We start from the raw sequence: 14,107 nt of genomic DNA on the forward strand, positions 1-14,107 counted from the left end.
TTGAGATAAAGACTTAATAACTCCTCAGACTGTACTTATGAACCTCTCCCACCCTTCTATAAGCACCTTCCTATAAGGGCATCGCACAGCCCTCCTTTTCTAGTAGACTGTAGTTACTGGAACAACTTGAGGATGTTTCCTGTTTGTGAGAAAATAAACTGGAAACTGACTGTGAACAAGGCTGCCTCCTGGCTGAAGCAAAAATATAAAATTGTATTACTATGGTGTAAAATAGAAAACATCCTCGCTTAGGCAGGAGAAGGCACTCAAAAGTTATTACTGTTAGGAAAAACTTCATTAATTTTTCATGTGCTTTATACAATAAGAGACCTTAATGCCCAAGACACTGTCCAAGGATATAGGATGGTACAGTCTAAATAAATCCTGAGTAAATGTAGGAAAAGTAAAAAAACCCAAGAACCAGTGCATGGCAACGCTTGAGCCCATCCTCCAAAGTTTCAAAACTGGGAGGAAGGAGAGAGACCGATGTATTTCAGCATGCACAAGGGTATTAAAACTCTGCTGTGGGTGCAAGCAGCTGGTGGGAGACTGAATCATGAAGCCTCTCATGGCCTCATTATAGAATCATAGAATTGGCTGGGTTGGAAGGGACCTCAGAGATCATCAAGTCCAACCCTTGATCCACTACCGCTGCAGTTACCAGACCATGGCACTGAGTGCCACATCCACTCTCTTTTTAAATATCTCCAGGGACAGAGAATCCACCACTTCCCTGGGCAGCCCATTCCAATGTCTGATCACCCTCTCAGTAAAGAAATTCTTTCTAATGTCCAACCTAAACCTCCCCTGGCACAACTTGAGACCGTGCCCTCTTGTCTTGCTGAGAGTTGCCTGGGAAAAGAGACCAACCCCCCCCTGGCTACCCCCTCCTTTCAGGGAGTTGTAGAGAGTGATGAGGTCTCCCCTGAGCCTCCTCTTCTCCAGGCTGAACACCCCCAGCTCCCTCAGCCTCTCCTCATAGGATCTGTGCTCGAGTCCCTTCACCAGCCTGGTTGCCCTCCTTTGGACCTGCTCCAGGACCTCGATATCCTTCCTGAACTGAGGGGCCCAGAACTGGACACAACAGTGTCCTTTATTGTACAGCAGTGATTTGGCATTTGGGGGCTTACACTGACAGACGCTTTTCACGTACCTGATGGCAAACGCCATTGTCCAAATTTCCGCTGAGGTTTCCCGGCATCTCCGGAATCGTGTCGGTAGCCACCTCGGTCAGAAAGTGTTGGACTAAGGAGCTGCTGCTGGCTACTTGTCTGAAGAGAGAACACAGAATCTCAGTCACAGTTCCCCACTGCACTGGGATAATCCTAAGCAGGGCTGCCTTTCTATTCTGTTTCCCAGCTTCAGACAAGAACATAAACAAAAGACACTGCCATTTGTTAGGGCAGCGTGGTTTCTATTCTTTACTGTCCCAGAAAGCTACTACCAACAGGAAAAAATAAAAAAAAAAACATTTAGGCTCAAGGTACAGTCTCACTGAATGGTAAAAAAATTGTCCCCAGCCTTCCACAGTGGAAGGCCCTTATGTTGTCCCTTCTTCACTCCCTACCCTGGGAGAACCAAGGACTCCAGCTTTCCCAGAGCTATCGCTCTCAGTGCAAACACTGCCTCAGAATGCTTGGACAGGAAAGCTTCACATCCCTGAGCCTGCACACAGCTCATGACAGAGCTGATGGATGGTGCTGCTGGAGACATCCAGCTGAGTTTGCCCTTCATGGTGCAAGCAAGAGCACCTTTAAGTGGGGGAGCTACAGCTTTAGATCATCTTGCCTTCCCACCTGAAGGCAAAGACTGAAGCAAAACACAATATTGCTTTCAGCTTCTCCCAGGAAAATGGTTCTTGAAAAAGAACAAAGAAGAAACATGGAAGTTTTATGAGTTTGTTCTGAGTAACTGATAGTCTCCTGGTTAGCATACCTCTGGCTGTGCACAGTTATCCTGATTAATAGCATTCATATCTTCACTTGGCTGCGTTGTCTCAATGCTGGGAGGATTCAGAAATCGGCTCAGCTCCTGCTGTTGACTCTCTCGTAGACTATGGATAATGCTGCATGACTGCTGTTGTTTCTATCAAGGTACAACATGTGACAAGAAAAATGCACTCATTGGTCTGTCATAGTGTTTGATTTATTTTTTTTTAAAGCCTCCTAAATATTTAAACAAACGGCGAGTGCCAGATGTGGATACCAGGTGCATCACTAAAGCCACATGTATCAGATGGTGGTTATTTAAATACAGTGATTTCCAGCATATGGTTAATTTTTATGTAGGAAGCAGAGGATTAAACTTATAACCTATATTAAGTGCAAGACAAGTTGCTCAACTTTTGCTTTAAACCTAGAGTTTAAAGAAAATCTAAAGTTTTCATTTTATGAGTTAAAATTCCTTTCAAAGAAAAAGAAACAGGGAAATTGGTATGGATTTGCTACAAATTGCAGGAAAGCAATGAAAAAAATCCATTTTCTTTTATGGCATTTGGAACAGGCTGTTGATATGACTGAATAAAACAGTATTGGAAACCTTGGGATTGAGTATAGATTTACAGTACAAATAGAAAAACAAAATCACTACCATTATGATCTTACAATCTAATTTGCTTTTAAATTAAAATAAACAGCCCTTAGGAAGGGTTTCACTTTCCTGGGTAGTTTTCACATGCTCCCTCTAGAGAGACTTAGAGACTAACAAGAGAATTTGAAAATATATATTAACTCCCATAATTACATTCAGTTTATAAAAGGTTCATAAAATGTGAAATGATCTGAGCCATATTATTAGAGTGAAATGAATAGTACATTTACTTTAACATGGTGTAATCCAATATCATAATGAAATAAACAACCCAGTTGAACAAACCTAGATCTGAGAGCTGATATTAAATTTACTGCTATTATTTCAGAGATGAGATCAAAATTAAACTATTTATCTGAATATGCCTTGAACACTAACGTGTCAGCTGGAATGTACTTTACATTAAAATTGTCCAGTTAAATTTTTTTTTTTAGATTTACAAACAGAAAAAGACAGATCCCATGATCACAGGTGTCTATGGAAAACCTCCACAGATCAGAGGTAAGCTTTTATAAAAATAAAAAAATATATGTATCGAAAGTAACTGAAAAATCAGTCACCAAGGGAATCTGGCTATGACTTTTGATATAAAGGAAGAGGTGGTTTTGGAAGAAAAAAGAACAATTGCAAAAGCCAATTAAAATTTCCTGGATTTTTTTTTTTTTTTTCTATAAATGTTATCCAAGACAAATTTGGATAAACAGCGTATATTGCAGCTATCCTGAGCAAAAGCAAAAAAATGTTTCTGATGATCCTAAGCACTGACTAGGTCTTTATTAGTGTAGACATTGACAGATTGGTTTTTCTGCAGTGCTGAAGTCAAGTGACAAGCCAGGACCTGCATGATCTACCCCACAAGACAGATTCCAGCACTGGGAGCAGCCCCCACCCAGCCCCACGCCTGGAGGATGGAGATGCTCCTACAGCAGTGGTCTGGGAGAGTGTGAGTGTGCACAGACCAAAGTTGTGTGGAGGAACAGGATAAGGAGTATGGGTGTCCCCATCCTAGCCCTGAGCTAATGCCTTGGCCTGGTTTAATTTTCTGCCATGGACACTGCTCCTGTGTGCCACACTCCCTACACCTGACTGCCACACACCCACTGCTCACTTGCACACGCAGAGTTACTGTGATGGCTCATCCAAATGATGTATCTGATATGGATTCCATATCTGCTGATGACTGTTCATGGTATTTTCTGCCAGCAGAGGCAAGGAAATTATACAGTTACATTATGTGAGGAAGGATTAGGCCTCTGAAGTTTCAGCAAATTACATTGCTTTTTTTTTATTATTACTTTGACATTGGTTGCTGCACTTGCATCTTCCTGCTTTATTGAAATGACAGATGAATTTTGGCAGGAAGAGAGTTTTTGCCTTCAAGAGATGTTTATTTTTGCAGCACTTTCAATTGAACTGTTATAAGTTGGGGCCTTTTTATTGGTTTTTTTTTTGGTTTTTTTTCCCTGAATTAGCAACTGCTACATACTTCTTCAAGTAAATATTACCACGATTCCAGAGTAAATGAAGCATAGTGATAGCAAATTCCAGCACTGTTCATCTCAGTACAATTTCTGTACCCATTTAGACCTTGGTTTATCTTGACTTACTGCTCTGATTCTCTTTAAGCACTTCTTCAGCCACATACGTATGGTCTGTTTGGCCACCTCCTCTTCTATGGTATATTCCAGTTGTTCTCTAGCAAGCAGCTCTTCCAGTTGAAGACTTTTTCTGATATCAACAGACCTATATGAAAGCATGCTGGAACAAACATGGTTGTTTGGGGTTGGTGTTTTTTTTATAATGCTGGTCACTGTACTTTTCAGTTTAGAAAGTCAAAGCTCATACTTCCAATAATTTCACTTTTGAAGATAAAAAAAATGCTGTGATGATTCCAGAAGAGACTTGTGGTGCTCAAAAACCACAAAGACCTTCTCACCTACACCTACCTATCTAATACAGGTGAACTGCTGAGCTGTAAGCATCTAGGGCATTGTTCAAGCTGTAAACATCTAGGGTTTGTTCCCCCAACAAGTGTTTACAACTGGACAATGTTCCAATTTCTATTTTATTTCTAGTCAGATTCAACATCATGTTGTTAACAAGTGGGAAAAACATTTCATTGCCTGCAGTACAAGAACACAGGACTGATGTTTATGACAAACTGTCTCCAATTAAAATGTTAAAATTACTTAGAGCTGATTCCCTAGGACCTGTGTTTTCCACCACTAATATTTTTCCAGGAAATGAAGGGAAATCTGATTTTTGCATTGCACTCAAAATAGCAGTGCCTCTCCAGCTACCAGTCTTGCCTTTTCCCAAGTCTAATTAATACCTGTTAGCCTGAAGAGACTGTCCTGGTTTGGGCCAGGATAAAGGTGATTTTCTGTCTTGTACTTTTGCTTTTAGCTAAGTCTCTTGGAAGTAGTTGCACTTGCTGAAATTAACAGCAAGTTTCTCAGACAGTGTCTGCTTCTAGGACTGATAACACTCCATGTTTATAGTTACAGCTGGAGACTGGTGTGCAGAACCAAGGACACTGCTCAGTTCTGAGGAAAATTTTGCCCTCTGGAAAGACAGGAGTAAAAAGTTCACAACTGCAACCCTCCTTTGGGGAGGAAGGGACAAGATAGATGCCAAAATTGACCAGAGTATTCCATCCCATACACGTCATACTCAGTATAGATTTGAGGGATCACGAGGGTCAAAGCCCTCCTTCCCTTTCTGGTTCCCTTCTTCTCCTGTCCCTGTTTGCTTTGGCATCCTGGGAGGATTCCACCCATTTGTCTGCCTGTGGTCCTGATCCAGCTCCTGACTGCTGCTGACCCCAGGAGTCCAGCCTGGACTTTCCCAGAGCTACCCTGCAGCCTCGGTGATGATGTGAGAGTTATTGGGGGGAGAGGGGGGAGGAACGTGGTATCAATTTTCCTGTATATTTGTATATATTTAGTAATTTTTCCTATTTATCATTACTGTTTCATTAAAGCTGTGTAGTTTAGTTTCCAACCCATAAGTCTCTCTCCCTTATTCTCTCTCCTTCCTTTCTCAGGGAGGAAGAGAGATTAATAGAGAGCATCTGTTACTTGGTTTAATTGCTGGGCCAGTGTTAAACTGTGACAGAGAAATCCAGGCCATTACACCCATTCTAGAAATTTAGGGGACCTTTCAGAGTACCTGAGCACATCGTGGAAAGTGACATCCCCACCATTATGGAGCCGTTCCATTTCATAGCACATGTGCTTGAACAGCAGCTTGTCCTTGTCCAGATCCACCTCCAGCCGGCCCCGCAGAAGCCGCAGCAGAAATTTGACTCGGAAGGTAGGGATCACTCCCTGGGCAGAATCACATAACAGATGGTAAATAATTCCTGTGACCTAACCAGCATCTCAGAAATTCAACTTGATCAGTGAGAGAAACACTTTTCCTCCAAAGACTCCATGCCAAAGCGTGGCCTATTTAAGTCACTGTGAATACACTGCCGCAGAAAATACACGTGCATCCAGCTCTGCAGTGCATTTGTGGAAGTCTTTTTTGTTATTTGACTGACATACAGTGAAAATCTGTGCTGATAATTTTGTCAGAAATGTTCAGCATTGCTTGGGGATCTAGTTTTTCCATTAGCATTAACCTGTAATGAGAATTATATACTCTGAGACCTGCCTTTGGAAAACTGAAATTAAACTGCAATTTAAAAATTCACAGCCAGGCCGATACCTGGTTGTAAAGCTGTTCCCTTTTGTCCTCTCTTTTGTCATCAACCATCTCTGTGCATCTCTGGACAGGAGAATGTTGGGAGTTTACTGGCTTTTCAGAGGTCTTCTCTAAAAATCAATTGAGCACACACTGCACTTCTTGTGACAAGAAAGTTGAAGTTAAAATATTAGGACTTAAAGTATTTTCCTCTGAAGCTGTCATGTTTTCTTTAAATATATTAAATAATATAATTTAATATATAAAGTATTTATTCTTTAGATACTTTGTTCTGTTAAGTGAGCCTGACTGGAACTATTTTTTTCTGTAATGTGTTCCACACCAGAGAGAGATAATGTCAGTGCAGAACTCTCCACCTCCATCAGTGCAGACTGCAGCTTCCATCTTTAGCACAGCCATGTGCCAACTACAAGCAAGCAACTTTTACCATAATGTTGGTTCAAATACAAGTCTTAGTGATGTCACAAATCATTCAGATGATGATTTAACTTGTGTGTCCATCTGAACAGCTCAGTCTCCTGCTTTTTTTCCTTGTAGAGTCACAGAATGGCTGAGGTTGGAAGGGACCTCTAGAGGTCCCCTTGCCTGACTCCAAGCTTCAGTAGCACCTTCTAAAGCCAATTACCAGTCCATATTACTTTTGAATATCTCCAAAGATGGAGACTCTACAACCTCTCTGAACAACCTGCACCAGAGCTCAGGTCACTCTCACAGTGAAAAGGTCTTTCCTGAAGTTCAGAGGGAATATCCTGTACTTCAGCTTGTGCTCATTGCCTCTGGTCCTGTCACTGGGCCCTACTTGAAAGATCCTGGCTCTGTCCTCTTTGCATCCCTGACCCTTCTCTTCTGCAGGCTGAACAGTCTTAGATAGATAACAGTCTTATCTCTATCAGCCTCTTCTCATCATCAGACATGCTCCAGCCCCTTCATTATCTTTGTGTCCCTTTGCTGGACTCTCTCCAGTATATCCATGTTTCTGCTGTACACAGGATTACAGAACTGGATGCAGTGCTCCAGATGTGGCCTCACCAGTACCAATACTTTTCCTAATGAAGCCCAGGATACCATTAGTCCTCTTGACCAGAGAGGATGTTGCTGGATCATGTTCAACTTGGTGTCCACTACCAAGGTCCCTTCCTGCCAAGCTTCTTTCCAGCCAATTACCCCCCAGCATATATTGGTGCCTGGAGTTGTTCTTCACATGGTGCAAGATTTTGCACTTTCCCTCACTGAACTGCTTGGGTTTCCTGACATCCCATTTCACTTCCACATCCTCCCGGTCTGGTGTCATCTGCAAACTTGCCAAAGGGAAATTCTGTTTCATCATCCAGATCATTAATGAAGATGTTGAACATGCCAATATTTAGTCTGCCTCATCACTTCTCATCAGCCCACACTTCATCAGCTTCTCTATGAGAATCTGACAGGAGACAGTGTCAGAATCTCAGCAAAGCCCTTCTGAAGATCAGGTACATAAATGGATGTGAAGTGGCAGATTCTCAGTGTGGCAGCTCTCAGGGAGCTGAGAGGAAAGATGATATTGTATAGGGGATATGAATATCTACATTTGCTTTTAAATCAACTTTTATAAGAACTTCACAGCAGCAAAGAATGCAGGGAAGTATTTGAAGGGCCCTGAACATTGTTAATGTTAGATCATGTTCCCTGTACTTTGATAAACTGAATTGTAACCATTCAGTGAGTTTTGCCAGGACACTGTTTCCCCAGTGTTTTTTTTAAGGTATGTGTAAATTTACTGGATTTCTGTGCTTATTATCAAGTTTCTTACCTCTCTTTTGTCATCAACCATGTTCCATATAATTTGAAAATGCCTAAGGTCATTATAACTTAAAAGCTGGTCTTCTTCAGTTGAATAAAACAACGAGAAATTCTCCACAATGATAGCTGAAAACCACAAAACCAAAAAATACTATAATGAAAGCCTGTAGTTGCATTCTAATTGGTTAATCTGTATAAACAACAATGAATTTCAACAGACTACAAATTAGTTTATGCAAACTTCACAGTAATGCATGCCTATGCTGTATGTTCAGATGAGGATATTGAATGGGTAATATACTGTCACCTGACATCAGCCTTCACTGGGCTTATTCTTAAAAAGCTGTATCAGAAATGCTGGTGAGATGCCTAATCTAGCATCTCAAATCAATTAGGAGATTTACAGCAATGTTGGAAAGATGTTAACTGAACAAAGGAAAAGCTCAGAAAATAATATTCCTTAGGGTAACTATACTACAAAAATATAACACATCTCTTTCATTCCCAGACTTCCTGAGTTTTAGCATACAACATGCCACAGAAGTATCAAAAACATCACATGGATACAAGTTAACATTGAAGGTTGGAGGTAGCACAATAGGTTCAAATCTAACATACTATAAGCCACAGTGGACCTTATTATTATTAATGAATATTTTCACTTACCAACAAGCAAATTTAACATGATGTATGCAATGATGACATAAAATGAACAGAAATACATGAGAGCACCAGCATAATTTCCACAGTCTGTTTTCCAGTAAGTGCTGTTATCTGGTGTACAAAATGGAGGCTGAACCTTCAAAATGAAAGAAAACAAAGTCAATCGATCATAAAAAGAGATTTTTGATTTCTCTGCAATCGATACAATCCTTATGACTACAATTTTTTTAAAGCTTGACAAATAGGGAATGGTGCTGTGGGTGTTATTGTGGGCAACGTTTTATTGTTCCTTTGGCAGCCAGAAATCAGAAGACAGAGAGAGGTATGGCAAAGAGGCCTGGGGATAGATCTCACTATCACACGCACACCACACTGTGTATTATGTCACTGTAGAGAAAAAACCTGGTTTTCTGAAATGTGGTCATTCTCAAGAGGCTTCCCTGCCCATTAATTTTAAAAAGGAAGAGAATAATATGATTTTCATTGCAACAGAAACCACAGACAGAAATTTACCTGGATGAAATAAAACGATCCAAGGAAAAAGTCTGGGGCCTTTAAGACTATTATTCACATGAAATGAGCCAAAGTGCAGGCATTACGAAGTTAATCTGAAAATTCACCTTGCCACAGTCAAAGCAGACAAGAGTGGAAAAGAGCTATTGCACTTCTGATTTGGAAAACATCTTGTTGGCTTTGGTTTTAAATCATGTAACAGCCTAGCCCCAGGAAATACTACACTGTGTGTGATCTGATCTACAATTTGTGCATTAAATTTTGAGGTTTAGCAAATATTGTAGCTTCTCTTGAAGAGATAAAGACAATCACAACATTCCTTGTACAAAGCTAAGATACTAGAAATACTCTAAAATGCAAGGGTGCCTTCTATTTGTTGTCTATTTCATGTCTGGCAGTTTTATATTTACCATGCAGTCATGCATAATTTTGTTCCAGTCTTCTCCAGTAACAATTCTGAAGAGTACAGTAATAGCCTTGCCAGCTGATGAAAAATTTGCATGTCTGTTTTAAGCAAAAAAGAGAGAGACAAAATTTCTCATTGCAGAACTAAAACACTGGCATGAAAAAAATGCAAACCATTTCCACCTTCTACTGTTCTACTACTTTAAACTGAAAATAGTTACAGCATTATTTACATCAGTTCATTAAATGACTTATTCCAAGACTTAGATTATAATGATTTTAGCACCGGTCTGAGTATTTTAGCTCACTTATCAAAAAGCAAAAGCAAACTGGGGGGCCAAACCCTATCTCCTGTCTCCATTTTCTTCCTGAAGCCTAATGATGCCATTGATTTGGGAAATCTCACTTTAACAGTCAAATGACAGAAATGTCCCCTCTCTGAATCAGCCTGCTGTGTGGATGCTGTCCCTGGGGGATGCTGATAAGGTGCAGCAGGTACACTGTGTTTCAGCAGCTTGTGGCTATCACAGTGCTGCTTTGAAGCATACTCCAGCTGGCATATTGAAGAACGTTCTGGGCTGGATTGGGTGTAACTTGGTTTAATGTGCAAAGACTGGAAAGAGGGCTCAGTGCCTCCTATCAGAAATTCCAGTCAGAGCTTCAACTTCAACTTCTCCAATTAGACCTGGGGCCTTCTCTGTTATTTACCATGGATAGATTTCTCTGTAGCTGAAGGGGATTTTTGGGGGGCCTGTTTAAAGAACACCCTCATGAGACAGTACATACTGTACCTGTTAATGTTCTCTCCATATTTCACTGTACCAAATAAAACGACTCCAGCAAAGGCATAACAAAGAAGCAGTAAGAACATTCCCACTATGATGAAGAAACTCTTGTACATGCTGACAACCACAGTCAGAAGTAGCATTTTTAGCGTCACCTGGAAAGACAGAGCAAAAGTAATCCATGATGCCACCCAGGAAAGCAGAATTTAAAGGGAAAAGAGGGTCATTGCACTTGCCATTTTGACAAGGAATTCCTTACATGTGTACGTTAATGGATGAGCCCAGTGAAATGATACATTATGAATCTGATTGGAACTGAACATTTATTTACATTGTCCTCTGAAATTTAGTGTGCTTTTTACTTGGGAAAGCAAGATGTTGCTCCTCAAAGACTGTATGTAGGAAAATAAAGCAATAATACAGAATAAGCTTAATTATAATATCGGTATACTCCAGAAGTATCAATATTAGCATTGCATGAACAGTAGTGTAGTACAGCTATTGCCTTTGAGCTTATGTGAAAGAAATGCTAACTGTCAGGTGGAAACCTCAGATCATAGAATCATAGAATTGGCTGGGTTGGAAGGGACCTCAGAGATCATCAAGTCCAACCCTTGATCCACTACCACTGCAGTTACCAGACCATGGCACTGAGTGCCACATCCAGTCTCTTTTTAAATATCTCCAGGGATGGAGAATCCACTACTTCACCGGACAGCCCATTCCAATGTCTGATCACCCTCTCAGTAAAGAAATTCTTTCTAATGTCCAACCTAAACCTCCCCTGGCACAACTTGAGACCGTGCCCTCTTGTCTTGCTGAGAGTTGCCTGGGAAAAGAGACCAACCCCCCCCTGGCTACCCCCTCCTTTCAGGGAGTTGTAGAGAGTGATGAGGTCTCCTCTGAGCCTCCTCTTCTCCAGGCTGAACAGCCCCAGCTCCCTCAGCCTCTCCTCATAGGATCTGTGCTCGAGTCCCTTCACCAGCCTGGTTGCCCTCCTTTGGACCTGCTCCAGGACCTCGATATCCTTCCTGAACTGAGGGGCCCAGAACTGGACACAGGACTCGAGGTGTGGCCTCACCAGTGCTGAGTACAGGGGCAGAATCCCTTTCTTGGACCTGCTGGCCACGCTGTTCCTGATACAGGCCAGGATGCCATTGGCCTTCTTGGCTACCTGGGCACACTGCTGGCTCATGTTCAGCTTCCTGTCAATCCAGACTCCCAGGTCCCTTTCTGCCTGGCTGCTCTCAGCCACTCTGTGCCCAGCCTGGAGCTCCCCATGGGGTTGTTGTGGCCAAAGTGCAGGACCTGGCACTTGGCCTTGTTGAACCTCATCCCATTGGAATCAGCCCAATTCTCCAGTACCTAAAGAAATAGGCTGATCTATAGAGTAGGAAATTTCCTTAAGATAAGCCGAGCTTGTTTTAACTAGTTAATTTCTCACACAGGTTGGCCAAAGAGCTTAAGAAGAGAACATAATTTTTGAAATGACATAGGCAGTAGGCCTAAATAATAGATACTGCTTTCCCATGAATCCATATTGTATATTTTAATCTTGATAAAATCATTGCCTTTGATTGCCTAGCACCTTTACCCCCTTTGGATGCTATGGAAAATTCTCTTTAATGGGACTGAGGGTAGCAGTTTTCTTTGGAATCATGCCAAGCTGATACCTCATGCTGCAATTCAGCCATCACATTGCATAATAACAGATAAATTAGTGAAACAGATGCAGCTCCTAACATGAAAGCACAAACAAGCAGGTTAAAACCTTGAAAAAACCATTTAGAATTAATCAGAAAGCTTTGAAGGCAATCACTTAACCTGGCTGCATAGGAGAGGCAAGGATTTTTCATTGGATTCCCAAGGATCTACAGGTTCTATGTAGTTTGAAGGAAAAATTTTTATCTTTACTGAACAAACCCTCTGACTTACTGTTCTTAACCCCAGCAACCCAGTATAGCAGTCTTTTTATCACATTTACTTTAACATGTCTGACTTCACAGAAAATGTTTAGATGGTTAAAAAAGTTCTACATCAAGGGAAAGCAGAGTGCCACCACTTGTTAAACAAATGTATTTTTTTCTCTGCCTTTGCATATTCCGTGAGCTTACTCTCAACTACATCAGAGCAAATCCAAACACAACAGCAATGTAAACTTTTTCAGAAGAGTCTTACTTCATGGCCCTCTCTGATTCCAGAGGAATATCTTGGTCCAGTATTTCTTAAATTGAACATAAGTCCTTTACTGTGATATGACACAGATTACAGGGATGCAAGACACAGACCAGCACCCTGAAGGAAACAATTCCTATAAGGGAGCTTTATCACAGCAAGTTGAGTGGATCAACCATCACTTCACTCATCTTGCAGATACAATGAACAAGTAGCATGCACACCACAATGAAATGGCAAAGACTGAAAGTGGCACAATGAGAGCCTTTTTTAAAAACTGTGTGGCATTACAGTTGACCTTTTTCTTTTAATGCAAAAAAAAAAAAAAAAGCAGCTTTTCCAGTAACCGCAACACAGTGCTATTATACAATACACATAAAATACTGACGTTTTAAAGATAACATGTAAAATTGGAGACTGCTGCTTGAATTATCTTTTTTTGGAGCATATAAAATGGAGCCTTGCAGAATTCACACTGAAGATGCATAGCAACCAGTCCTTTAATCTACACATGAGCTCTGCAATGGCTGTAGTTCCTAGTTTATACTTACGTGCTTCCCACAAATGGAGAAAAACCTGAAGACAATTACACATGCTCCCATCATGTATGTGTATGCATTCTGGAAGGAAAACACAGCAGTCTTAGTACTTTGTCCCCCAGGAATCTCATGGAAAGATCAGGATAACTGATCTTTCAATAATGTAGGGCAATGACCCCATGAAATAAGAGATATCATAAAACACTAGCACCAAGATTTCAGTAACAGTAAGAAACTAACAGATGCTCTATCTATTCAAAACCATACTAATCCAACCTCCTCATATATCAAACAAAAAAAACCTTCAACCATCTCCTAGTTGGGCTGTAACAGCTGTAAGCTGCCCCAGTACTTATCTAGGCAGTTGCTGGCTTAAAGAAACTCCTTAGGCTTCCCAAGCTACTCAGCAGCAAGGAGCAGTGTATGTTAGGGCCAAATGACTAGCCACACAGACAGGTTTTTCTCTGAACAGAGCCTGGGGCTGACAAAAAAGAAGCCCCCAGCCATTTTAGGGTGGGGAGTTCCACAACTTGTGATTGGTGAAAAGCATCAACTATCCCTTCTCCCTCCCTCATAAGTGACAGAACCAGGGATGTAGCCAACTTTTAAAAAATCAGCTGAGATGGAGGGAGAGCTGTTTTCTCTCCTCCATGCCTTCCTGGATTAAAATCAGCCTCTTACTCAAAACCAGTGGTCCAGAAGCACTGCTGGTTTGGGGAGAAATTGTACCTTTCAGTGACTTTGAACCTATGCTTTCTTCTAATCCTCTCTTCCTATCTGGATTTTGTGCATTGCCAATTTCTTCCTTGCTGCTCATGATAATGCTGTTGGCAAGAGCTCTTAGTGCCTTCTTATTCCTTCCTCTTCTGACTCACATCTTTTTCAAAGACTTCAGTTTTTTACTACAGTACTACCAGACAGCTTTTGTAAATCATCATTGCCCAAGATAAG

At 41.1% G+C, this 14,107-nt stretch overlaps 1 protein-coding gene across 2 annotated transcripts in view; it reads right to left on the reverse strand.

The window, feature by feature from the left end:
* NALCN (sodium leak channel, non-selective) overlaps positions 1–14,107 on the reverse strand; it is a 228,773-nt gene that overhangs the window by 3,312 nt on the left and 211,354 nt on the right. For both annotated transcript variants that reach the window (XM_071742574.1, XM_071742583.1), the window contains 9 exons: positions 13,169–13,237; positions 10,449–10,597; positions 9,663–9,756; positions 8,743–8,875; positions 8,087–8,202; positions 5,761–5,918; positions 4,197–4,347; positions 1,936–2,085; positions 1,154–1,271 (listed from right to left, as the gene is read on the reverse strand). In XM_071742574.1, the coding sequence (XP_071598675.1) occupies positions 1,154–1,271; positions 1,936–2,085; positions 4,197–4,347; positions 5,761–5,918; positions 8,087–8,202; positions 8,743–8,875; positions 9,663–9,756; positions 10,449–10,597; positions 13,169–13,237 (1,138 nt within the window). The remainder of the gene's footprint in view (positions 1–1,153; positions 1,272–1,935; positions 2,086–4,196; positions 4,348–5,760; positions 5,919–8,086; positions 8,203–8,742; positions 8,876–9,662; positions 9,757–10,448; positions 10,598–13,168; positions 13,238–14,107) is intronic.

This window comes from Heliangelus exortis, chromosome 1, assembly GCF_036169615.1.
Source record: "Heliangelus exortis chromosome 1, bHelExo1.hap1, whole genome shotgun sequence".
NCBI lineage: Eukaryota > Metazoa > Chordata > Aves > Apodiformes > Trochilidae > Heliangelus > Heliangelus exortis.